Source organism: Heterodontus francisci, chromosome 6 (genome assembly GCF_036365525.1).
Source record: "Heterodontus francisci isolate sHetFra1 chromosome 6, sHetFra1.hap1, whole genome shotgun sequence".
NCBI classification, from domain to species: Eukaryota; Metazoa; Chordata; class Chondrichthyes; order Heterodontiformes; family Heterodontidae; genus Heterodontus; species Heterodontus francisci.
In genome coordinates this window covers 91,883,945-91,911,322 of record NC_090376.1, presented here as the reverse complement: position 1 = coordinate 91,911,322, position 27,378 = coordinate 91,883,945, and the positions used below count along the sequence as shown (strand labels likewise).

At 42.4% G+C, this 27,378-nt stretch overlaps 1 protein-coding gene across 7 annotated transcripts in view; it reads left to right on the top strand.

Annotated features, from left to right (window-relative positions):
• The window catches only part of khk (ketohexokinase), a 67,178-nt gene that overhangs the window by 24,358 nt on the left and 15,442 nt on the right, over positions 1-27,378 (top strand). For 4 of the 7 annotated variants that reach the window (XM_068034048.1, XM_068034051.1, XM_068034052.1 and 1 more), the window contains 4 exons: positions 9,455-9,527; positions 10,292-10,426; positions 19,331-19,403; positions 24,356-24,502. In XM_068034048.1, the coding sequence (XP_067890149.1) occupies positions 9,455-9,527; positions 10,292-10,426; positions 19,331-19,403; positions 24,356-24,502 (428 nt within the window). Of the gene's footprint in view, positions 1-9,392; positions 9,528-10,291; positions 10,427-19,330; positions 19,404-24,355; positions 24,503-27,378 lie in introns of all 7 variants that reach the window. The other 3 variants (XM_068034046.1, XM_068034050.1, XM_068034049.1) reach the window with 3 other exon arrangements.

The window sequence follows — 27,378 nt, the reverse complement described above, 5'->3', positions numbered from 1 at the left end:
AAGGGAAAACAACAACTTCATAGTGGATGAGAGTGCTGATTGGTTGGCAAGTAAAGTCTGATTGGTAGAGGCATTGCCATGGAGAATGCACCAGTTTACACTGACTGACAGTTAACTGCCAAGCTTTGTTTGAAATTTAAACCAGGCAGCTTGACTCTGGTCAAGGCATTGCCCTGATAATGAACCAGTGAATGGCTGTCACTTATCTTGTTTAGCTGAAACAGATGCAATGTTTGTACATGTTCTTTCTGTCTGCAAAGAACAAGGCCCCGTGTATTAATCTATGTAGCTTCCAGTATGCGCAAATGTGCCAGACTGCGAGCCCGACTGACAATCTTAAATTGTTTGTCAGCGTAATTCTTAGCACACTGAGGATTATTTAACAAATGTTGTCCAATTGTGGAATCACATCTAATGTTGGACACTGTGTTTTGAGTTTTGCAAACACAGGCTAATTGGGTACAGCCTGTTTGGCAACGATCTTGCCTGTTGCAAACAGTGGAAGGGGCATGTTGTTTGATACGATTTGCCAGTCTTTGGGACGTCAAAAATGAAAGAACTTTGCGCACATCAGACCAAGCGCAGCATAGGACACGGCGTAAATTCGTAACCCTATTACCAATTTGTTCAATCTCATCTCATGTGAATGCTCGCTCAGTTGTGGGACTGTATCTCACTTTAGTATTATCAATACATTCGGAAATGAAAACTGGCACAGCCTCAGGTTTAATACACTCTTGGAGAAATTCGATAGCTTACTTTTTCTTAATTTACCTGTAAGTCTAACTATGTTTTGATATCCCAAATGTGGTCTGATGAAAGGTCACAGACCTGAAACATTAACTCTACTTCTCTCTCCACAGATGCTGCAAAACCTGCTGAGTATTTCCAGCACTTTCTGTTTTTATAACAAGTTTCACAGGCATGCACAATCTTTATTTCATGTACCCAGACAACATAAACACAGAAAACGAAGGTTGAGATCGTGACCATGCCAGAGCTTTGACAATTTATGAACTGCAATATGTAACAAGTTGAGAGGAGAACACATTGAGACTGCAACTCCTCTTGCCCTTAATTAAAAACAGAAGCTTTATTCCTGGGAGAATACTGAAGAGATTTTGTGCAATGTTATTTTGATGTGCAACTTCAATTATCCAAATATAAATTGACTCAGAGCAACTTGGGTTTTTCCAGAGTTTGTAAATGTAATGCCTGACTGCTTTGTGAGCTGTGTTTAATGAAAGCCACATGAGAGAGTCCTCATTGCGACCTGGTACTTACAATGACCTAGACAAAATAGAGAAAATGGAACTTGTAAAATCCTAGGAGAACAGTGACCACAGAATTATTAAATTCAATATCCTTTGTGATTCAGAAATTCCAACGGTGAGGAACCAAATTATCACTTGAAGCAAATAAAAGCAAAATACTGCAGATGCTGGAAATCTGAAATAGAAACAAAAAGTGCTGGAAATACTCTGATGCAAGCTCACTGTCCTGAAATGTTAACTCTGCTTCTCTCTGCACAGATGCTGCCAGACCTGCTGAGTATTTCCAGCACTTTTTGTTTTTATATCACTTTAAGCAACTGCCTTCAAAGAAATAAAGAAATAATGCTGAGCATACCTAGCTTAAAAAAACATGACTAGACTCAAAGCTCAAATGAAACAAGTGTGACTCTAAATAGATCAATAAACAAATCAAAAGTGAACGAACAAGTAAGAGTAATCTGTTAAAATCTCAAAAGAAAAGGGGAGTTTACTGGGAAGAATATAGGAACATGCCAAAATGTGATAAAACAATGACCAGAGAGGCAAAGAGGGAACTAGAAATAACAGAACTACAGAGGCAAATCACAACAGCATAGAATTCTTCGAGTACATCAGCAGTGTTAGGGTAGTCAGAGAACAGGTGAGAAGCATAAAAGATACTTATGGACTAGAAACAGATGAGCATGGGGCAATAAACATTCCGAATGCTCATTTCCTCGAAACATTCTCAAGGGAAGATCATGAAAAACATACAATTCCCAAACAAAGGTAAATTGGGCAAAATTAATGACTGCCAAATGTGAGATGGAAGTCATAGATAGACTATATAGGCCCAAAATTAATAAATCCCAGGAATAAATTATTCTCTACCAAAGTGCTAAGACAAACAAGGGAGAAGATTTACAAGGCTTCACCAATCATTACAAGGGTTGCTGGAGAGCTGCTAGAAGATTGTAAACAGGACAATGTGGTGCTCATATTTGAAAAGGGTAACAACACAGACATTAGTCTGACTTCACTTCTGTGTAAAATAACAAATTTGGTGATCAGGAGTAAATTTGAGGATTAAAATTACAATAATGACCTAATAAACAGCAGTAAACAAGTGGAGGGGGGAGGTGGGGGAGATCCTGTCTGACTTAAACCCCTTCAACTTCTTTGGAGAAATGACGTCTCACAAGAACTGTGGAAAACCCAGTTTTATGTTGTACCTTACTTGCAGAAAGCATTTGACAAAGTTCCACATGAAAGGCCATTAGTCACACTGAAAGCCTTTTGGATTTGTGGAAAATCTTGGGGATGGATAAGAAATTGGCTAAAGTGAATTAAATGAGGTGCCCCAAAGATCAGTGTAGAGAACTCCGTTGTTTGGAATGACTTAGATTTAGACACTCGGTGCATCTTGGTATGATATAATACTACGAGTGCCCATGGAAAAGATACCACAAAAGCTACAAAAAGATATGGACAAAATAGAAGTCAGCAGAAAACTGGCAGATCAAATTTGGGTGCTTACAAGTGCATCACTTAGGACAAATAAACAGGAAACACATGTACTCTTATTAATCGTGTTGAAATAACGAAGGATGAAGTTAAAAGAGAACCTGAGTAAACTTGATGCTCAATATGTCCAAAATAATGCAGAACAATAGTCAACATAATCAATGATACTGAATGATATAGCTAAAACCGTAAAATATAAGTCTGAAGAAATCAAGATCAAACTGGTCAGACCAGTCCTTGAGTACTGTGTCTAATTCTGGACACTGAAGCACAAGGAAAACAGTTAATCATTAGAAGCAGTGTAGAGAAGGGAGGCAGAGCTGATCCTAATTCTTAGAGGGCAGAGTTATGAGGAAAGATTGGTGAAACTTGGGGCAGGACTTTTAGGTCCCGATGGGGCTGGGAATGGAGGTGGGTGGGTGCTAAAAATTGCGGCGCCGACAGGCGTGCCAGTTTCCCATTGCAGTTCCTGCCGTTGGCAAATTTCCTGAGGATGGGGGAAGGAAACCTGCCCAATTTGGGAACGAGGACAATTAAAGTTGTTAACAAGCTCATTGTCAGCTCGTTAAGTGCCGATTTGGGATTTTATTGGGGGCGCATAAGTTGCACACTGGACCTGGAAGAGACCAGGTGCATAGAGGTGGCAACACAGCAGTACAACCATGACTGGCTTCCCATCATTAGGTGGGCCCATAAAAGGGAGCACAGCTGAGAGTGGAACTCAGCCATTGGCACACAGGTGCCATCAGGTATGATACGGTTGCGGACAGAGTAGTCTGCATGCACTCGGGCAGTGCAGGGGGTCATCACCCTCCTGGCATGTTGGGGACATAACAGGAGGGGTTTAGGGTTCCAGACATTATTGGGAGTGCAGCTGAGTCAAAGAAGGTAGCAGCTGTTAATGAGGCCATAATTCCCAGATCTTGTGTCCAGTGATGATGAGGATCAACATCCTTAGCAGCAAAGGTAGAGCCTCGGGCATGAGGAGGGCAGAGGAGAGGGACGAGGGGCAGGAAGGCAACGGAGGCCATACCCTCAGCACAGGATCTGCCACTGAAGACTGAGCTAACTGGACATGTCGAAGTACTAATGCCGCAGGATACTGCCCCTATCGAGGCAGATGGTCACAGATTTGTGCCCTCGTGGTGAAAGACCTCACACCTCGCAGCACTGCTCACCATGTCCTTCTAGTAGCCATCAAAGTCTCTGTGGCCTTGATCTTCATTGCCTCTGGCTTCTTCCAAGGAACAGCTGCGAACCTTAGTGGCGTCTCGTAAATGGCTGCATTCCACTGTATCTCAGGTCATGAAGCCCTGTTCCCTGTGTCGCAAGAGCTGGATAGTACATTCAATTTCAAACAGATGGGGCCTCGCAGGCACAGAGGGCAGTAGGTTTCGCCTCCATCGTTGGATTCTCCCAGATGCAGGGCATCATCGATTGCATCCATGAGGATATCAAGGCACCGACTGACCAGCCAGTAAGATTCATCAACAGGAAGGGTTTCAACTTCCTCAAAGTTCAGCTGGTTTGGGACCATAACAAGAGCTATATGCACGTGTACGCTCACTTTCCTGGCAGCTGCCATGACTCCTTCATCCTTTGGCAACCCAGGCTGCTGTAGCTCTTCATTCCATTTCCCCCCCCCCCCCACCCCCAACAAACTACGTGGTTGGATTCAAGGGGTAAAGGGTTATGTCTTTAAGAAATGGCTACGCACCCCAAGATGGTGACAAGGACCACCATCGAGCAGGCCATCGGGCTTCTGAAAATGTGGTTCGAGGGCCTGAACCAGTCGGATGGTGCCCTGCAGTACACTCCTGTGTGGTCTGCTGCACTTTTCATATTATGGCTGTTTGGAGAAGTGTGGACCTTGAAGTGGTTGAAACGCTAGATCGACATGGGTCAAAGGAGGAGGAAGAGGAGAAGGACGAGTAAGAAGATGCAAAACAGAGAGGTACCCTGGCTGCACAGGGAGATGGCTGGGTCTGGTGCAGGACTCCAGGGTCTCGTTAGGATGTTGTCAACGTCAGGGATCATTTGATCCAGGCACATTCAGCTGAGCCATTTAAACCCAGAGGATGGCATGGTGTGCCTGTGAGAGCACTTCCATTGAAGACGCAGTCTTAAATGGATCCACTCTTACTGCCAATGAATGATGCTCACATGTCCAGAGGTTTCATTGTCCCTGTTCAAAGACCATGTTGCTTTCTTTCACCAATTCTTCCCTCTTTTTGAGTTTTGCTATTAAAGAATGGATTCCTGTGTCCATATTTACATTTTGTTCAAGAAGTGAAAAAGTGCACATTTAGAGGTGAGGCATACCACAGTGACCCACTCGGTGCTCTGCCTGATGTGGTGGCCACTTCTACGCAGTGCTCCCCTTGTGGCCTTGGATGAGGTAGAAGCACTCTACTAGCTTGGCTCTCCTTGCAGCTGAGATGCACATGGCTGTCATCTTCATCATGGAGGTCCCTATAGGAGCACCTCCAGAGGCTGCTGCATTGACATCAATGCAAGGGCAGCCTCCGTCACTGGGCCCTGCTGCATAGATGATCCCACAGGCAGAGGGGCCAAGGAGGCTGATGATGAATATGGTGGTGCCCCGTGAGGGGTAGAATCCTCATCCTCCTCACTGACTGTCTCAGCCCGAGGCTGGCACTCCAGATGGCTGGAGTGGCGCACCATTTGGGGCACAATTGGCATTCACTTCAAACATCTCTATGCCATTAGCGCCACTGCTACAGAGCATGGCATGCATTCTATGAACGTCAGTACACAGTTCCTGCATGCAGTCAAGAGTGCTGCTGCCTATGGCTCTCCATGAAGTTGGCTACATTCTCAATGGAGGGGCTCATGCGTTCAAAGCCCTGAGCCATGGTTGTGTACATGAGCTGACTGGACTCCTCCATTCTCAGCCCATGACCCCACATTGCCTCAGAGAACTTTGTGGGAACACTTCTACTGCTGCTGGTCGAAGTAGAACCTCCTTTCTTGTAACTCAAGAGGCCCTGCACCTTCTCCCAGCTGAGCACGGCCATGTCTCTCCTCCATCCTTCGAGGGGAACTGCCCATAGCTGCCCCTACTTCTCACCTTGTCCTGCTCACTTTTGATGTGCTCATCACCCAGTGCTACCCCTATCTAATTGCGCACGAGGACCCACTGATGTGAGTGTATTTGTGATGATGGAGGGTGTGCTTGTAAGATGTGACATCGCTTTCTCGGCTATCTGTTTCCTGTGATCGCCCCGGTGCCTTTACAGGACTCTGTCGCTGCCCCTCCATGTCAGAAGCTGCGGGAGGCACAAGAAGGAGATCATAAGGACTAGTCTTTGAAAGCACAAGCCTCTGCAGTGCTGAGGCGTCTTAGTTCAGCTGAGTCTTTGGCATGCTGTCAGACAGGGAGGAGTGCATTCCACAAGTTTCACCTACAGATTGCAATTTTGTTTCACCCTCTCCACTAGAAATATTCATCTCTCCTTCTCCGACTTGCTCCTGCAGAACTAGCCTTGTGATTTCCATGACTCTCCCTTCCATAGCAGACACTATATGGAGATGGAACACTCCTAGTACTGTCAGAGCCCTTTCTCAGGTATTGTGAGCCCTTTTCTCCTACAAGAATGAAAGAGAGCGCGAGATAAGGCACTGCTGATCTCTTTGAGCAATGCTAGCACTGCATTGACATAAGCTATATATCAATGCTAGCAAGTCTTCAACAGCATTATGGTTCTGAGCTTTGCTAAGGGGCCAGTACGTACCTGGGCACACATTACTCCCATGTTCAGGAGCAGCATGCACCCTCGGGCTCCTCAGCTGGTGTGTCTGCTGGCAGTTGAATACCCAGAGGCCTGTCATCAGGATCTGGCATTGGATTCATCTTGTCAGAGCAAGTAAGGTCATTGAACCTTTTCCGACACTGGATCCAGTTCCTCTGGACCACACTTCAGCTGCTGACAGTCTGAGCAACCTGCAGCCATGCAGTTTTGTTTGGGAGGGTGGCCTTCTCCTTCCACTCTCCAGAGAAAGGACCTCCCTCCTTTCCGTCACTGCCTCCAGAAGGACCTCTAGGTCGGTGTCAGAAAAGCAAGGGACAGACTTTCCCAAGGTGCCAGTCCTCTGCCTCTCTTCCTGGAGCCCTGGTGCATCGGTTGTTTCGGTGAAACAGTAGCCACAGTAATTGCTGCTGTGGTGTGTTTCAATGGGGCCTGCACTTTTTCAGTCCTGTTTCCATTCCCCCGCACCCCCCTGCAGCCACTAATTGGCTGCCCAACTCTCCCTCCATCCAATTAGCAGCCCAACTCCACAAAAATCGTGGGCTGTGACTGCTTCTCCCTAGGGCAGGTTCGGGACCTGGAAACAGTCCCAACATCGGTTTCCTGACCCCGGAAGGAAAATCCTGCCCCTGATCTTTTCAGCTTTGAAAGGAGATGTCTAAGAGGTGACCTTGTTGTGGCATATAAAAGAAAAAAAACGGAAAAGGTAAGTGCAGAAACTTACATTGAAGTAAATTGCGTGAATATGACAAGGTGACATGGGCTCAAACCAGAAGGCGGCAAATTTCGGACTGATTTCAAGAAGTTCTTCACACAGCGAGCAAGCAATACATAGAATAGAATTCCAGGGAACTAGTTTATGAAGGCAAAAGCATTGAAATCTTTAATGAATCAATTGGATACCATAATTGGGGGACTTTAAGATATTTCTGGATGCATGAACCAAGAGGAACCTACTGGCCTTCCTCGTCCTTAATTCTCTTGTGGAGGTAAGCGCAATCCTACATATGACAAAAATCCAGCCCTGCTGATTGTGCCGGGAAAATTCAAAAGATGACTCAGCTCATGATTGAATCAGATTACTTCACAGTTGTCGTTAGTGATTTTGATAAACCCCAAAATTGGTACATATCTAGACTTTCTCCCTATTGTAGCCGAGCAGTGTGGAAGTAATAAGAAGTTGCCCACCTACTTGGGAAATGTGGGTCAAAGGAGTGTGGGAAATGCTTTAATTGGGAAGAAAGTGATCTACTCAGACAGACTGAGCCTGAGGAAAAGCTTCAAGAACTAACCTCCATTCTTTTCCATTTGCCATAAAAAATAACATAAGTGTAAAGAGAAAAATATATGACAGCTTGCCAAACAAAATAAATACTGAGGATAATGAGGAGGGTTCAATCACACATATATCTATTTTGTTCTCTGTAATAACATAAAAAAGGACACGTCCTGACAAAAAGGGGCTGGAAGGGCCACTGACCATTCATGTAACCTACTATCATTGTTATTGCGGTAATGGGGTCAGATGCTGTTAACAGCTTATTCAAACTGAAATTCATCCTTTCGTTGATAGTAAGTGAACCATAGAAGTTTACAGCTCAGAACAAGAGCATTTGGCCCATTATGTCTGTGTTAACTCTTTGCTAGAGCAATCCAAAGATAATCTTCCTTCACAGCTCTGTTCTTCGTATATTCCTCTGTTTCAAATATTTGTCCAGTGTTTCATTGAAAGATGCAGTAGTCTCTGCCTATGACAAAGCATTCCATACTACAACGATGCACTTTGGATATAAATTTCCCCTAGTGTCTCTCACAATTCTTGCAGTGATAATTTGAAATGACTAACTCTTCACCACTTCCTCCCCAACTACCAGAAATAGTCTTTCCCCGTTCATGCTATCAATTTTTAAAATCTCGATTGAACCTCTTCTTAGCTTTCTTTGTTTTAGTGGAAATAATTTCAGTATCTCAAGTCTCTCATCAAAACTACATTTTCCCATCCCTGGCATCATCCTGGTAAATTAATGATGTGCATTCTATTGCGTTACTGTCTTTTCCATAAAGGGGTGCCCAAAACTGCACACTGTATTTTAACCATGGCCTAACCAATGGTTTTTAAGACTTCATTATTTCTTTACTCTTGCACTCATGTCCCTTTTTACAAAATACTGGGGTTTTTTTTTTGGCTTTATTTACCTGTACTCTCAGTTTTAGGGAATTATTTGTTTGACTCCTATTCTATTGGTTCATTCATACCCTTTCCATTAAGTGTGCAGTCCCATCCTTTGTTTTTTTTTTCTCTCAGAATATATGTTTCACTCTTACCACATTAAATTATATCTGCCACCCATTTGTGTTCATGACATAGTTTCTTACCTAAAAATAATTGCAATGCACTGAATATTTATTATGGCCCTTGATAAATTGATCAAATCCTCTTTCACATCATCTTCCCCGTACCTATTAGAACCTCAGCTAAGAAATTTCATTGGTCTTTCTCCTTCCAACCTGTTTGAAACCAATTTAGTCCTTTACAAAACTCTGACATGAATGGTGAAAATGAAATAATGGTGTGTGTTTTATGTTCATATAGAAAATAATGTGATTAAGGTATTTGTTATGGTTTCTTACAGTGCTTCATGTTCACATAATTAGTGTTGACATGAGCAACAAATAACTAATATAGCAAAACAGTTCTTTTGTGTTTTTGTATTCTGCTGTTTGAAAATTAAGTATTGAGCTCTCAATAGGTTAACATCCTTTTGGATTAATAGTTGTCCTATTGATGGTGACCTGTCTCTTTGAAGTTCATCTCTAAAATTTTTCCTCTATAAATATCTCACAGTTTTATTTACGATGACCTCAGACGATATGGGATTGATGTGACTAATGTGATTGTTCATGCAGAATCATCCTTCCCAGCCTCCATTGTCATCAGCAACATCAACAGTGGTTTGCGTACCATCCTTCACACAAACAGGTTTGTATGTGCAACTGTGAAAGTACCTCAAACTTAGTAACAAAACAAGGAAGAGTTTCAACTAGTGACATATTAACAGATTCTTGTCACGTGTTCAGCAGGTTGAGGTTGTGTTATGCAAGATTCCCGTTTCAGTTGTCTGGCAAGGATGGATTCCCATAGGGTTCAAGTCAGAACATACAACTTTTTCAGCATCTTGAAGCTGTTCACTGGAAAGGATTTGGTTAGATGTCCACCTATTGACTATGAATGGTTGGAAATCTAGACAATGGGACCTAACTCTCCTCTCATAATACTTCACTCATGTAGATTATTCTTTAAACCACTACATCAAATATAGAATTCTAGCTTTTCAATCATAGAGATCACGGACATTTTACTATGTTAAAGGCGCTATATAAATGCAAGTTGTTGTTGAAAAAAATCTGATAGTGTACATTTCCTCCACCAGGAGTAGGAGAGGAGTTAGGGTAAGAATAAAAACATTGTTCCAATCAAAGGTACATTTATGAGCCACAAAGGCTGCAATAGGTATCAGCAACCAGTTTTGGTATTACCAACTTCTAACATTAATTTTGCCTTTAATCACCACTGTCAGTGTTTGGACAAACAGGAATGGTTTCCTCAAAGGTAAGGAGGTTTTATGTAACCAAATGCGTAGACCCAGTGGTTCTGTATTTTCATTTTTATTTCACAAACTGCCAAATAACATCAGATTTTCCCCATCTTTCTGTTTCCTCCCTTTGCCATTTCACTTGGCAAAGCTTCATAACAGATGATTTTCAAAGCAGAGGTGTTTACATATCCAATGTTGTGTGGCAGCGCGTGGGAATCACACCTTGTGCTTGCTGCATCGTGAACCTTTCCAATGGCTCGCGAACGGTTATACTGTCTGACATGTAAGATTTGTGGACACTTCAATCTTGATTGCATATGTTTGAAAAAGTGCCAATGCAGAAATATTCCTTTCATGGTCTTTTAACATTTTAAGTAGTAAATAACATTGTTAATGGCTCAGTGAGTAAATACAGCGCAGGTTGTAGCATCAAGCTACACAGACAAAGAAGGCCCAAGTCAAATGCAAACTGTGTGCTGAATTTACTGAACGTGATTGAACTGGTGACAGGAGTGCTACAATGTACAGTTGGTCTCTGTCAGTAGATAAAAGAAAATCAAATTTCCCATTCATGATCATTGTCCTGTGACATCCTGCTAGAAAATGCACATATGTGAATGTTAGGCGAATACAGGTTTATGCGCAACTGTGATGGCCCCTATGGTGGAAGGATTTGTGACTACACAGCTGACTACAAGAATACTGTTTAGGTGAAACACCATAGAGCAGCTGTTGCCCTGAAACCACATTGCAACTTGAGATCGTGAGGTCAGCACTTCGAAGAGTACGAGGGAGGGGAGCACTACAGTATCAATTCTGATGGCCCAGTTTTTGAAGTAGTAATAGCGGTGAAACTATCAGCATTCGCTGTCATTACTCCTTTGAAACTGACAGCAACTTCTGGAGTCTGCACATGTACAGTTAAACATAGAAATCCAGAGGTTGCTGTCAGAGATTCTACACTTCTCCATAAGGTGTGCTTTTGAAGTTTCCCCAGACCACAATCAAGTAGAAATCACTGAACTGATGAGAGCTTCCACTTCTATGCTATTCATCTCGCTGTAAAAACCCTTTAAGAAGTTACACTTTGTTGAATGAGGTGTAATTGAGGTTTTAGCAGCATACTAAGTTCATAATTACTCTGAAAAACCTCTGCTCCTGGAAAACTGATTTTATACTTGCAGAATGTCAAATTTCTCCATTCTGATAAAGAATATTGCTGAAATAATTATTTTAAAAGTTTATTTATGACATTTCAGCTTCTACCTTAATCTCCTGTCTATGTCCTAATCATTAATTTTGCTATAAAATCTGATTAAAAGTGAAGGATAATCGGTGCGTTTTCCTTCCTGGTTTGTTTTCTGTGAGAATACTTCAATCTGATTGGCTGCTTACCCTGCTTGATGACATCACTGTTGCTGGGCACCTGCAGATCCCCTTGACCTGGTGCCAGATTCAAAATGATGTTGGGAAAGGTGAAATCCAGAAATTGTGGCCATTTTTCTTCGAGGTCAGTGGTGAGTGCCTTTACTTTGCCGCTGAGTGCGAAATCTGGGCAATTATCTGCAAACTTGTAATCCACCTTCCTGATTATCCACCAGAATATTTATCAATCAGAGGCTTACAAAGAAAAAATTCTTTTCATAAGGTCCCTGTAGCAGCAGCTTTCTTATGTTTGATAAAATACCGTAATCTCCCTAGAAAAATTCAGTTCAGTTTGAGATATTTATTTTGTACTTGTCTTTATTTGTGTACCTTTGGTATGACCAAAACTTGGAGACTAATTATCTAGAAATTTCCACTAACCGATGAGGTCCCCCTCCATTCTGATAAAAGAATATTGCTGAAATAATGTGTAGTCACACACATTGAAAGTGCTCACGACTTCTAGGCTGTATGTCTAGGGTTCCTCTGGAGAGTGTAGCGACAGTCATGCCCAAAGCACCATGGGTGCCTCAGCTGTGCAGGGAGAGAGGAGAAAAGACAAGAGAGCAATAGTGGTAGGGGATTCTAGAGTTAGGGGCACAGATAGGCATTTCTGTGGTCACAGATGTGATTCCAGGATGGCAAGTTGCCTCCCTGGTGCAAGAGTCATGGATATCACCAAGTGGCTACAAAGCATTCTGGAGGGCGAGGGTGCACAGCCAGATGTCGTGGTCCACATTGGTACCAATGATATAGGAAGAAAGAGGGATAAGATCCTGCAGGCTGAGTTTAGGGAGTTAGGAAAGAGATCAGCAAGCAGGATCTCAAAGGTAGTAATCTCCAGATTACGCCCAAGGCCATGTGCTAGTGAGTATAGAAATAGGAGAATACACCAGATGAATAGAGGAATGGCTGGAGAGATGGTGCAGCAGGGAGGGCTTCAGATTTCTGCGGCATTGGGATTGGTTCAGGGGAAGCTTGGACCTGTACAAGCCAGATAGTCTATACCTGAACAGGACCGGGATGAATTTCCTTGTAGGAAGGTTTGCTAGTGATGTTGGGGATGGTTTAAACGAGATTGGCTGGGGGATGGGAACCTGAGGGCAGTTTAAGATGGGACAAATTCAGAGCAGGGAACGGGAGGCAGAAAATTAGCGAGTGACTCTGAAAAACAGAAGAGGCAAAGGTTAAAAGGTGTACAGCACAGGAATTTGGCAGTGTTAAAGGGTATTTATTTCAATGCAAGGAGTATAGCAAATAAAGCCGATGAGCTGAGGGCACAGATAGATATATGGCAGCATGATATCATTGCTATAACGGAAACTTGGCTTAAAGAGGGGCAAAAATGGCAGCTCAACATCCCTGGATATTGAGTTTTCAGGCAGGATAGAGAGGGGGATAAAAAATGAGGGGGTGTAGCATTATTGGTTAAAGAATCAATTGCAGCTGTGAGGAGGGATGATATGCTAAATGAATCATCAAATGAGGCCATATGGGTTGAGCTCAGAAAGAAAAAAGGGGCAGCCACACTGCTAGGAGTGTACGATAGACCCCCAAATAGTGAAAGGGAGATAGAAGAACAAATATGTAGGCAAATGTCTGAGTGCAAAAACTATAGGGCAATGATAGTTGAGGATTTCAACGACCCTAATATCAACTGGGATACAAACAGTGTGAAGGACACAGAGGACACAAAATTCTTGAACTGCATTCAAAAGAACCTTTTTAGTCAGCACGTTACAAGCCCAACGAGAAGGGGCGCAATTCTAGATTTAGTCTTAGGAAATGAGGTTGGGCAAGTGGATGAAGTAGCAGTGGGTGATCATTTTGGAGAGAGTGGCAATAATACCGTTAGATCTAGCATTATTATGGAAAAGGACAAAGATAGAACAGGAAGGCAAATTTTACGAATCTGGGAGGTGATCTGGCGAAAATGGACTGGATACAGCTACTTGAAGGAAAATCAGTGGCAAACCAATGGGAGGTATTTAAAAGTGAGATTCTACGGGCACAGTGTAGACATGTACCCACAAAGAAAAAGTGTGGTACTGCTTATCTAGAAGCATACAGGGTAAGATAAAATAGAAAAAGAAAGCTTATGACAGTCACAAAAAACATAATACTTTAGAAAGCTTAGAGGAGTATAGAAAGTGCAGGGTGAAGTTTAAAAAAAAAAGGAAATTAGGAAATCAAAGAGAAGACATGAAAAAATATTGGCAGGTAAAATCAAAGAAAACCCAGAAAGGATTTATCAGTACATTAAGATCAAGAGGATAACTAAGGAAAGGGTAGGGCCTATCAGAGATGTACAAGGTAATAAAGAACAGTACAGCACAGGAACAGGCCATTCGGCCCTCCAAGCCTGCGCCAATCTTGATGCCTGCCGAAACTAACACCTTCTGCACTTCCGGGGCCCATATCCCTCTATTCCCTTCCTATTCATAATTTATGTGTGGATGCAGAGGATGTGGGCAGGGTTCTTAATGAGTACTTTGTCTCTGTCTTCGCAAAGGAGAGGGATGATGCAGACATTGTAGTTAAAGAGGAGTGTGAAATATTAGATACGATAAGCATAATGAAAGAAGCAGTATCAGAGGGCCTGACATCCTTGAAAGTGACTTCATCACCAGGGCCGGATGGATTGTATCCCAGGCTGTTAAAGGAAGCCAGGGAGGAAATAGCAGATGTGCTGAGGATCATCTTCAAATCTTCACTAAATACAGGCGAGGTACCAGAGGATTGGAGGTCTGCGATCGTTGTACCATTATTTAAAAAGGGCGCGAAGGATAGGCCAAATAATTATAGGCCAGTCAGTCTGACGTCAGTGGTGGGCAAATTATTAGAATCAATTCTGACAGACAGTATAAACTGCCACCTAGAAAGGCACAGATTAATCAGGGATAGTCAGCATGGATTTGTACAAGGAAGGTCATGTCTTACTAACTTAATTGAATTTTTGAGGAAGTAACAAGGAGGATTGATGAGGGTAGTGCAGTGAATGTTGTCGACATGGATTTTAGTCAGGTATTTGACGAAGTCCCACATGGCAGACTGGTCCGCAAAGTAAAAGCCATGGGATACAGGGGAATGTGGCAGGTTGGATCAAAATTGGCTCAGTGACAGGAAACAAAGGATAATGGTTGACGGATATTTTTGTGTCGTTCCACAGGGCTCAGTGTTGGGTCCCTTGCTGTTTGTGGTATATATTAATGATTTGGACTTAAATGTGGGAGGCATGATTGGGTAATTTGCGATTGACACAAAAATTGGCTGTGCAGTTGATAGTGAAAAGAATAGCTGCAGACTCTAGTATGATATCAATGGTTTGTTTAAGTGGGTGGAAAAGTGGCAAATGGAGTTCAATCCAGAGAAGTGTGAGGTAATGCATCTGGGGAGGGCAAACAAAGCAAGGGAATATACAATAACAGGAGGATATTGAGAGCGGGAGATGAAATGAGAGACTTTGGAATGCATGTCACAGGTTCCTGAAGAAGGCAGGACAGGTAGATAAAGCAGTGAAGAAGGTATATGGAATGCTTTCCTTTATTTGCCAAGGATTTGAATACAAAAGCAGGGATGTAATGCTGGAACTGTATAAAACGCTGGTTAGACCACAGCTGGAGTATTGCATACAGTTCTGGTCACCATATTACAGAATGGACATAATTGCTCTGGAGAGAGTGCAGAGGAGATTTACAAGAACGTTGCCAGGGCTTGAAAGTTGCAGCTATGAGGAAAGATTTGGATTGGCTAGGGTTGTTTTCCTTGGAACAGAAGAGGCTGAGGGTTGACTTAATTGAGGTGTACAAAATTATGAGGGGCCTAGATAGAGTAGGCAGGAAGGACCTGTTTCTCCCATCAGAGAGGTCAATTACCAGGGGGGCACTGATTTAAGGTGATTGGTAGAAGGATTAGAGGGGACATGAAGGAAAACCTTTTCACGCAGAGGGTGGTGGGTGTCTGGAATTCGCTGCCGGGATCGGTGGTGGAGGCGGAAACTCTCAACTCATTTAAAAGGTACCTGGACCTGCACCTGAAGTGCTGTAACCTGCAAGGCTACAGACCATGTGCTGGAAGGTGGAATTAGAATGGGCAGCTAGTTTTTTTCAGCCGGTGCAGACACGATGGGCTGAATGGCCTCTTTCTGTGCCGTAACTTTTCTAGGATTCTATGGTCTTTTTTTCCCCCCTCAGGAATACAATGAAAAATAGATTGGAATTAATACACTTTGTACTTTTTAACAGCTGATGCAGATCTAAGATTACAGGTTTCAGATGACACAGAAGTATGAATGATTGAGTGAGCTGAAATGTAGTAATACGATCATTAGAATTAGAACATTACAGCGCAGTACAGGCCCTTCGGCCCTCGATGTTGCGCCGACCTGTGAAACCATCTGACCTACACTATTCCATTTTCATCCATATGTCTATCCAATGACCACTTAAATGCCCTTAAAGTTGGCGAGTCTACTACTGCTGCAGGCAGGGCGTTCCACGCCCCTACTACTCTCTGAGTAAAGAAACTACCTCTGACATCTGTCCTATATCTATCATCCCTCAACTTAAAGCTATGTCCCCTCGTGTTTGCATTGATCTTGCTAGTCACTGATTCTTGGCACTGTATAAAAAAACCTCATTTAATGCCACCGAGGGGAAGGGAGGTCTAACTCTGGGCTTGTTCATGTGAATCTGGAAGTTCTTGCCACGTCATTGTCGGGTATAATTACATAGAATTACATGAAGTGTACAGCTCAGAAGTAGGCTATTCAGCCCATCTGGTCCATGCTGCTGTTTATCCTATCTTGACATCAAGGCAGCATTGAATTGAGTGTGACACTAAGGAGCCTGAGTAAAATTAAAGTCAATGGGAATCAGGGGGAAAACTATTCACTGGCTGAAGTCATACCTAAAGGAAGGTGGTTGTGATTGCTAGAGGTCAATCATCTCAGTCCCAGGACATTGCTGCAGGATCTCCTCAGGGTAGTGTCTTAGGCCAAACCTCCTTCGGCTGTGTTAGCAATGACCTTCCCTCCAACATAATGTCAGAAGTGGGGATATTCGCTGATGATTGCAGTGTTCAGTTCCATTCGCAACTCCTCAGTTAATGAAGATGTCCCTATGCCCGCATGTAGCAAGACCTGCACAATATCCAGACTTCAGCTGTTAAATGCAAATTAACATTTGCGCCATACGAGTGCCAGGCAGTGACCATCTCCAAGAAGAGAGTGTTTAACCATCTGCTCTTGACATTCAATGGCATCACCGTCGTTGAATCCCCCCATCAACATCCTGGGGGTCACCATTGACCAGAAAATTAAATGGACCAGTAACTTAAATACTATGGCCAAGAGAGCAGATCAGAGGCTGGGTATTCTGTGGTGAGCGAGTCACCTACTGATTCCCCAAAGCTTTTCCACAACCTGCAAGGCACAAGTCTGGAGTGTGATGGAATACTTTCCACTTGCCTCGATGAGTGCAGATCCAACAACACGCAAAGCTTGACACCATCCAGCATAATGCAACCTGCTTGATCAGCACCCCGTCCACCACCATAAACATTCAATCCCTCCAGCACTGGCGCAGTTTGGCTGCAGTGTGTACCATCTACAAGATGCACTGCAGCGACTCATCAAAGCTTCTTTGGCAGTACCTCCCAAATCCATGGCCTAGAAGGACAAGGGCAGCAGGTGCATGGGAATACCTCCATGTTCCCCTCCAAGTCACAGGCAATCCTGACTTGGAAATATATCACTGTTCCTTCATTGTTACTGGGTCAAAATCCTGGAACTCTCCATAACGCAACTGTTGGTGCTCCTACACCACATGCACTGCATCGGTCACAAGAAGACAGCACACCACCACCTTCTCAAGGGTAATTAGGGATGGACAATAAACGCTGGCCTTTCCAGTGACATCCACATCCCATGAACGAATAAGTGAAAAAAAATTAAATAATCTTCTATTCCTTTTTCCCTCATGTGCTTATTTAACTTCCCTTTAAATGTATCTATGCTATTTGCCTCAACTACTTCTTGTGAAATAAAATAAAGTGAAGGGTATTAAATGGCTGATATCATCAACCCATTACTTTCCCAGACTCCTGGCTTTACCTTCTTTCACTAATGTTCGAAAATGTCTAATATTCAGTTAATATCCTTAAAAGGAGTATTTCTGCTTTGGCACATGTAATAGTTACCCTGTGCATGGCACCAAAATCAAATAATTACATCATCTTCAATAATCAATTCAATAATGTGTTAAATTGTAATTTTTTAAAATGGTAAAACAAAACCTAATTGAGACATTCAATGAAAGAAAAAATGAAATCTGCTTCATTTTCAGATCAAATAATCCTTCCTTCATCTGTTCAATTTCTGACTCATGCAATTAGTGCCTGGTTATTAATTTATTCTCATATCTGTACTTTTCAGATTTTACATAAAGTTTTTTTTAGACTCCTAACTTAATTGAATAAATGAATATTATGTGTGGAATTATTCTCACCATGTGATTTCGGTTATCTACTCATCTCACTTCAGGCCTGAATTTCACTTTTCGTGCCTGTGATTTGTGTTTGGAAGGAAGTGGTTGGAGCCACTTCCAACTTCTTCCCGTTGACCTTTTTGTCAGGTGGGTTTTCACAATCAGCAAGCAGAACAGATGCCTGCAGGACGAAATTGGCATGACTTCAAACATTTAATAATTGAATGTTTTCTCAGAATTATTTGATAACATGACCTTTAACCACTGACTGAATGCCAGACTGAATGTGGTGTCCAAGTCCTTTGACTTTGTGTGTTTGTTCAGTGATAACAGGTCTAATAATGACCTTGGCACTGGAGGAACTTTGAAATGAGTCTAAAATCTAAATTTGGATTGCATTATGAGTTTGTGGAGTACAATAATAATGAAAGTGCTGACCACAATACATGTAGTAGAGTTTCTGTAAAGGACTGTGATAGAGTTAACATTTACCTCTAAAACAGATATTACTATCACATGAGTTTTGCAAATTAGATTCTGGATACATTCTGATCTGCCATCCTCTACGTGTGAAATGTTTGATCATTGATAGGAGTCATACCTTCATGTTGTAAACTGACAAGAATCCAGTTGAATAGACACTCATCTCTGAGCAGAAGTCTGCCTGCTTCCTGCCAGCGGATGAACAGTATAGCATGAGTGTTTAGGCACAGAGCCTTACCTTCCTGGAGAACACTGACAAGAATTCTGTTTTTTAAATATCTGCCTTTATGCAAATGCCCAGCTGCCGAAGGAACTATTTGCCACTGTAGCACGTGTATAGTGTGGAGCTTGAGGCTCTGCCTGCTCACTTGGAGGTTCACAGTGATTCAGATAAGGCATTTAAAAAGAGTGAGAGTTAAGGGGTGGGGGAAAGGTTCAAGAAGGGATTGCAAGGAAGAATCATAGAGGTAGAAGGAAACAAGATATTTTCAATTGGTAGAGCTTTAGTTATTCTGTGAAATTTAAAATTTTGAAATCAATGTTGCAGTAATTTTGTGCATGTAAATTGAATGTATAATGTTAAATTTGCATGATCCTTCTTTTGATTACAAGTTAATATAATGAATTTCTACTGTTCATGCATTTTACAGAGTGTTTTGGATATTGTAACTTTAATCTTTGCAAGCAAACATCTGGTGCATTCAAAAAATGGAACTTGTCCTATAAATCTTAATACCACTGCCACTCGCATAATACCTGTGTTCCAGCTTAATTTAAAATGTGATTATGTTTAGGAATTTACCTGATGTTACCTCAGAGGATTTTAGGATAATTGATCTTTCACTGTACAAGTGGATTCACTGGGAGGTGAGTAGTCGCTGAAATATTAAATATGTCTTATAATAAGCCCCTTTATGTTCTTCTGCTGGCATTGCTATAATGGTAATGAGAAGTTACTTTCCCAGGCTTCTGTGGAGCCGGCAGTACTGTATTTGTTAAAATGAGCTTCACTTTGACTAAGAGTTCTCTTATGATATGTCTGAAGGAGGAAAGAAAGAGGACACAGCCACAACTGGTTGAAGAAGAGACCCAAAGTGAAAATGTGGAGCTATGAGCTACAATTAGCATCACTTTAGTGATCCATGAACTGACATAGCCTGGACATTTTGTTGGTTAAAAACAGATTTTATATTGATGTGTTCTTTCTCTAACGTTATCCAAAGTGCCAATTTGAAATCAGCATTTGGTTTTGTGCACAATAATCCACAATATGTTTTTAAAAACACCATGATTTACAATGTTCCTAAACATTGCTGTTTGCTGTTTGAAATTGCCAATGGAAAACATTTCAGCTGTTCCTGTTTCTTTAGAAAAGTCTCTGTCAGTCCACATTTATGGGATCAAGTTCTATTAAAACCCACATATTAAATCAAATCATTATATTTTGCTGAAAAAAATGAGGCTGTCCACTATTATTTTCTTTTGAGTTCTGTGGAATACGGGAAATTCCACTAAATGTTGAGCAGCAGCTTTAAAAAGAATCACGGTCTATCAAAATTCCCTGTTTTCTATCCCCACAGCTTCTTGGTTGTGAAAAGAGTCTCTCAAAATTTGAAATCTCACCTCACTCTTCACAAATATTTATGCCCCTCCCCTGACAACAGGTTCCTAGCCCTGACCCCAAATTCTAGAAACTTTTCTCTATACGTATGTTCCCAAATGAACCCAGCCCAACTATTCCAAAAGGTTCTCTCCTGCATCTTCCCATCTGCGATCCTGGCCCTGACTCTGAAAATTTTTTCTTCAGTACTGACCCCAGGCCATTTTTTTTTTACATTTTATTTACACCTTTTCCCATTCTCAGTCTTAAAAAAAGTTTTCTCCACCCACCTATTTCCTGATTAGGTTCCCAGCCAAATCTTCCAACAACCCATGTGTAATTCCATCAGCAATCCAGTAGCCTTAGAAAAAACACACCAAAGTCTGAGATTAACTTGGAGGCTGAAATTTATTACTACTTTCCAATCTACAGTTCCCTAACGAAACAATAATTGAAGACTGATGTGAGCCTTAATAACAGTAAAATGTTGTGGTCATAGTCATAGAGATACAGCACTGAAACAGGCCCTTCGGCCCACTGAGTCTGTGCCGACCAACGACCACCCATTTATACTAATCCTACATTAATCCCATAATCCCTACCACGTCCCCACCATTCTCCTACCACCTACCTACACTAGGGGCAATTTACAATGGCCAATTTACCTATCAACCTGCAAGTCTTTGGCTGTGGGAGGAAACCGGAGCACCCGGCGGAAACCCACGCGGTCACAGGGAGAACTTGCAAACTCCACACAGGCAGTACCCAGAATTGAACCCGAGTCGCTGGAGCTGTGAGGTTGCGGTGCTAACCACTGCGCCGCCCCTGTGGTCTTAAGATGACACAGCTACACTTTAGCAACAGAATAATACTGCGGTACAATACATGGAATCGCACTTTAGTGCTTATCCGGCTCACTATGTGCAACATTGAAACAAGTTTGTTAGTTTAATTTTAAACACTAAAGAGTCGAACCCGCAACCAAATGAGTCTGATTCCTCTCCAGATGAGATTGAGGGTCAGGCCTAGTGAACAAAGAACCTCTTCTACCTGTCTTTGTTTTCTGTACCTGCTTGCAGGTGAATGGGAACATGCTTCCTGGGTATTTCCATCATTTTCTATTTTTATTTTAGAACTTCAGCATTTGCAGCTTTTTCTTATTTCTACACAAGATAATCTGTCATTGTTTCCCTAGGAGCTTACTATTTTTATGTGCATCACTGGTAAATAACTTAAGAATTATTAAACATGCAGTTTAAAAATTCACAAATCTTATTTTTGCTTGTAAAAGCAGATCTTATTCCACTAGGTACCTGCTGGTGGCACTGCTGAACTTGTTTTCTGTAGCAACATGAGCAGGTGATTTATGATCCTGCATTTTGCACATCTACCATCCATTTGGGAACTTATTTTAACTTTATATCTATAATGAACAGTGGACATTCAAATAATCAGCAGCTTTTTAACTGTGAAGGTGTCACTCCTTATCCATTTCCAATATTCTTCCAGGGTTACATCAGTAGAAATACATTAGGGACCAGATTTTGCTGGAGCAGGACATCTCACATCCCTGTGAGACTTATAATTGCATGTTTAGGTTTTAAAAAGTTTTGCCCGCAAAGTTGCTGGAAGTGTGAGTTGATTTTGGCGCAGTGAGGGCAAGAGGGCATTTAGGACCTCTGGGAACAGCAGGACCAATAGTGTATCTCCGCAACCAATGAGATTAAAAGATTGGAAAATAAACACAAGAAGTACTGAGGAGGTGAGTGAATTAGAGTGGGTGAAATCAATGTCAAATCAGGTACAGAAAGAGAAATTAAGAGAGGGAAAGAAAGTTGCATTAAGAGCGAGTTGAAGAGACAAAAGCAAGTAAGATAAAAAAAAAACCTTAAAATTTGACATTTTAAAAATCTCCGAAAATTCACAACATGAAGGAATGAGACACCACACTTGTAATCATTTTCTGGTGTTATGGCCATATGGTGCAACTTGGGTGGTTCCCACAGTTCTACTCCCCACCTGACTGCAGCAAGTGTATTTGTATTAAGAGTTTAACCCCTTGGTGCTTTATTTTTCAAATAATCAGACAACAACAGGTTTTCTTGTAGATTTTAAAAAAACAGAAAATCAATTGTTTATTGATCAATACGCCTTATTCCAAAATTGTTGGAACCTCATTCACTCACGTATTTCACTTGCGCATGCGCGCACACACACACACACACACACACACACACACACACACACACACACACACACACACACACACACACACACACACACACACACACACACACACACACACACACGGGAAAGAGGTAGGTGGGTTTTCATAGGGGAGAAGAGTTACGATAAACCTGTTGAATTCTCTTGACACTCAAAGTCCAGATAGTTGCAGGCCTGAGATGATAGATTTTTCTTTTGATTGAGGTTCTGTTGAAGATGGTGAGCCACTTCCAGCTCTCTCTGCAGTATTATGTAGATGTCGTATTTTTTCAGCAGGGCAGGTGCTTTCTGGCTTGCTGGAATGCCAGCTGTTACTAGTAGCTTCATCTTCTGGGACAGTTTCTCTCTGTCTCTCTCTCTCTCTCTGGCTGTCTTTGTTTTAAGATAATCTGTGTCATCTCTCACCTCCTGTTAGGAGACACTCTGGTTTCTTTCCCTTGGTGATCACAGTATGTCCCAGGACATGGTTACTTCATACCTCCTTTGTTTTAGAAGAAGACATTCAATTCTGGAATGTCTTTCGGATAGGTGTGAGATGCGTTTCATTAATGCCTTATGACTTTGAAGATTTGTCTTTTGTCTTTGTCAGACTGTTTGAATACCTAAAAGGCTAATCCCCTATTTTCTTCGGTGGCCATTTTGGACCATTGCTCACTTTTTAAAATAAAAGTTCACTTTTTAAAGACAAAATTTGTTTTCTCATAACTCTTCAGAGTTAGTCCATGAATGTTGTATCATCACACATCCGACGTGCGTGACACTGGGCAAGAAAGGTTGATTTCATTAAAAGGATAATTATGCTGTTAATTACTAGGCTTAGGTTTCTCTGGCGAGTTTAATTGGCAATTAATATGCAAATGCAGCAACTTGGTGAAAATCACGGAGAGGTTAAGGGCGAGATGTCATTTCTGAGAAGCATACGGTGAGCGGCGAAATCCAGCCAGCAATTCGTAAAATACTGAGTATCTCTTCCTTGCTACACGTTGCTGGCCAATTTGCGCATAATAACAGCATGTGCCATTCACATGCCATTGTTTTTTCAGCAAATTCTGGGCCAACAAATTATTTACTTCAATGACTAACCCAAATGTACCCAGATTGCTGCCTTTCTGTTTTGTTTGTTGGGCAGTCATGTTATTTTTTTAATGAAGACACACAACACCTTCTCCCCCAGTTTCATTTCTTTCCCCCCTCCAACATCTTTCATGTATACTGTGGGGTATGCAGCTCCCAAAGCAAAAAGACAATTGGTAACCTGCTTCTGATCTGCCATCCAAGCTCTTAAGGAGTTACCAGGAAGTGAATAGGGGTAACTTGATAGAGATACCCTGCAAGGTTTTTTTGCTCCATTCTGTGGGGATATATCTGGCCATTGGTCAGTGACTCTTAAGACATTATGCTTAAATGGGGGCCTCAACAGTATAGAGGACTGTATCTGTGTCACTCCACTTCTTGCCTTCAATATCTAGAACATACCCAATGACCCCTGTCATTTTCCCTTTTAAAAAGATAAGAGCTATGTTAGGAGATACTTCCTACCTCACCGATTTTGCCACTGCTAATGCTGCTCTTGATTTACGTTCTTTTTGATTATTGCCTTCTTCTAAGAGGACTAGCATCTAAATCCCATTTTTATTAAGATTTGAAACTTGGTGCATGGGGAAACCTAAATTGCAAATCTGGTCCATACTGTCCCAAGATGCAAATGGTAGTACTTCTGTGTGATGCTTTATTGGTGTATAAAAGCAGAAGAGTACAGCAATGGGTGGCATTGCTAGAGATTATTTGTTATCACAAGGTGTCCATTTTTGTGAATGATCCCTTTTTTCTAGGAAGTCATGTTAACTTTCAATGGATCCTTCTAAAAGTAGAAGCTTATCATAAAAATTACAAGCATTTTCTCTCATATCCTTGTATGTCAGTATGTTTTATTTTAAAATTACAAAATGTCATCAATAACAAATGTATTTGTATAATTATCATTGATGTCTAGGGCAGAAATGCATCTGAGCAGGTTGCTATGATACAGCAAGTTGAGCAGTACAATGCCACTGTGCCAGCAGAACAACGAATTACCACCTCTGTGGAGATTGAGAAAACTAGAGAAGAACTCTACCAGCTCTTTGGGCATGGAGATGTGGTATGTTTTACTTTAGAAATGTTAATGAATAGGCCATTATATGAACTGAGTAAATTAAACTGATCTGTTTATTAATGTTCATGACACTTGCATTTTTGTAACATCATATTGCAGTACATCTCAAAAGTACTTCACGGAATTAATAGCTTTTAAAGTCTGGTGATTGTCGTTTTGTGGGTGAACACAGCAGCCACGATGCACCAGCAAAACCCCATGATCAGCAATAATATGAGTGAGCAGTTGACCAGGGTCTTTTTGTTGAATTAGTTGATAGGCTGGACAGGATGGGGGATTTTCCTCCAGCCGTCAGATGAAATTCATGATCTTCTTGCAATTGCATCATTCATAATGCGCACCTCAATTGCCAGAATGGGCAGTTAACTTGTATCTCATCTGAAGGATGCCAATTTAGACAATGCAGCAATGTCATCTTATATTATGGGCTTTCATCCTGCTATGGGCCCAAACCTATAACCTTCAAGAGTGAAAGATCCACCAACTGAGCCAAATTTTGGAGAAGAGCCAGAATAGCCTTATCTTATTTTTGCCTTGGTGTTACATATCAATGGTGTAATAATTTTACAATGCAATAGTGATGGGAATGGGTGTTAATTGTGTGAAGTTTATGCCCAATATTTTCCATTTTGTTCGCACAGCTCTTCTTTTGTAAAGACTATAGAGGCTAAACTCGATAGCCCCCGAAAATGGGCATGGGAATCGCGATGTGCAATTAACCCGTGCCTGTTCAACATGATGCCATCTTCAAGCAGCCTGCTGATTAACATGATTGCAGTGTGCAACAGCACCAACCATGCTGTTGAGTGGCCACACACCTCAGCATGGGGCCTCAAATTGTGATAGGCTAGCACCACTAGCCTGCACTACTTAAAGGGGAGATGCAGAATGGCTACAGCATGTTCTGGAAGTCATTCTACAACTGATTCTGGCCTAGAAAAGAGAAGAATGGCACAACATGGAAGAAAGTAGGTTCCAGGGTATTTCAACAACGCACTGGAGGCCTTGCTGGAGGAGAAACGTCCTGTATCTGCCGGGGGCCAGGGAGCTCTCCAGATCATGCTTAGAAGGCAGTAGGAGCAGATAGTTGTGGAGGTCAATGCTAGTAGTTAAGCGCTGAGGACCTGGATGCAGTGCCACAAGATGTTCAGTGACCTCACATTGATGGTCAAGGTCAGTGAGTGCATCTTCAAATGTCATATCCCACTAACTCCAGTACTAGTCTCAACCGCTGCTCAAATTAGCCCACCCTATCACTCACCTACCAACAATCTCTATCAATCAGGACTCACACCTGACATTCCTGTGCTTCACCTCACTCACACACTTAGCACTGCTGCAAGCCTTACACCCACATCTCACAGGTTGCACACACTGCTAGCTATTTAATCATGCCAGCCACATCATCCAAACTGATTGCACAACACTCACTGACACACTTCCCTCTCTCTTGCAGGACAAGTGGCATACAGCAGGAGCTAACCAGAGAGAAACAGGCGCCTCTGCATATTCTGACCCTCACAGAGCTGGCCATTATTGGGACAGCCATTTCTGAGGCTGTAGCCAGCAGAGGCAGTAAAACCATCGAAGATGATGTATGCTCACACCTAATCCTCCTTTTCACATTCCACCTCCCCTTCCCCTTTATCCCACATTCTCTTCTGATTTATAAGCTGCAGATGGTGTATGCATGCACCTGTTACTTCCCGCTACCCCTGCACCACAACCTTACCCATGTGCCTTCTCCTTTCAGATGCACAAGAAGTGCAACCTGAGGAACACCAAGAAGATGATGATGATAAAGACATAGCATCCTCACTCAAATTCACACTGACACCCACCAGCTCAGATCCTGAATCTGCTCATAATTTAGAGGATAGGTTAGAGGCAGGATCTGCATGTGGTGAGACGCCAGGTATGAGTGAGCTTCGGCCGGGACAGGGGTCAAGGATAACACAAGTGCCAGCTCACCGGAGGGCAAAATCACACACAAGTACTGCTGCAAGGACTCAGATCAGCACTTCGATGGGGCAGAGTACAAAATAAGGCTGGTTGGTGTACACAGCTGAATGCTTCGTGCTTTGGGAAGCCTGATAGAAAGTTGTGTCAATGTCGAGGGGAATGGAGGAGTCCAGCACCAACTTGACTCAGGGCTTTGCACAGACTTTGGAGCCCATTCTTTCCAGCATGGAAGTGGTGGCTGACTCCATCAGTATTCTTTTGGGCCCAACCGTGATGAAATGTCTGATGGCTGATTTCTCAGCTTTTATTGTAGCACAAGCATCTTCCATCAGAAGGTTGAGTGCTGCAGTGGAAGCTCAGACTGAAGTCATGCAAGGTCAACTTGTTGCCATGCAGGCTCAGACTGCTGCCATCATGACTTTAGATTACAGTGTGCAAAGGGGCTTGCAGAATCTTACAGCAGTCCAGCAATTGGTGCTCCAATAGATTACTAGAATTGCTGAGACGCAGCCCCTGGGAGTGGCAGTGGCTTTGTGGAGCATGAAACTGCTGTCCTCTCAGAAAGACAGTATTTGAGCTCCCACACCTGCCACTCTGCCAGTGTCCTTGCTGTTGCCCCTGTCAGCCAGCCAGCCAACCCCGACTGCTGCTGCCCATGCTGAGATGGTGCAGTCTGAAGCCGGGCCTTCTAGGCTCAGAGTTGCTCAAGGATGTCCTGCAAGGCCATCTGCAAATTCCTCCACTGAAATACAGCAGGCTTTCACCAGCCATGTTGTATCTACTGGGGTAGAACCGAAGAAGAGCACAAGGCCAGGCAAAGGCACCAGGAAGACTGGGCACTAAGGGAAGGAACAAGGGTGATTAGTTAACTTTTGCATGCAATATGGCATGGTTTCTTA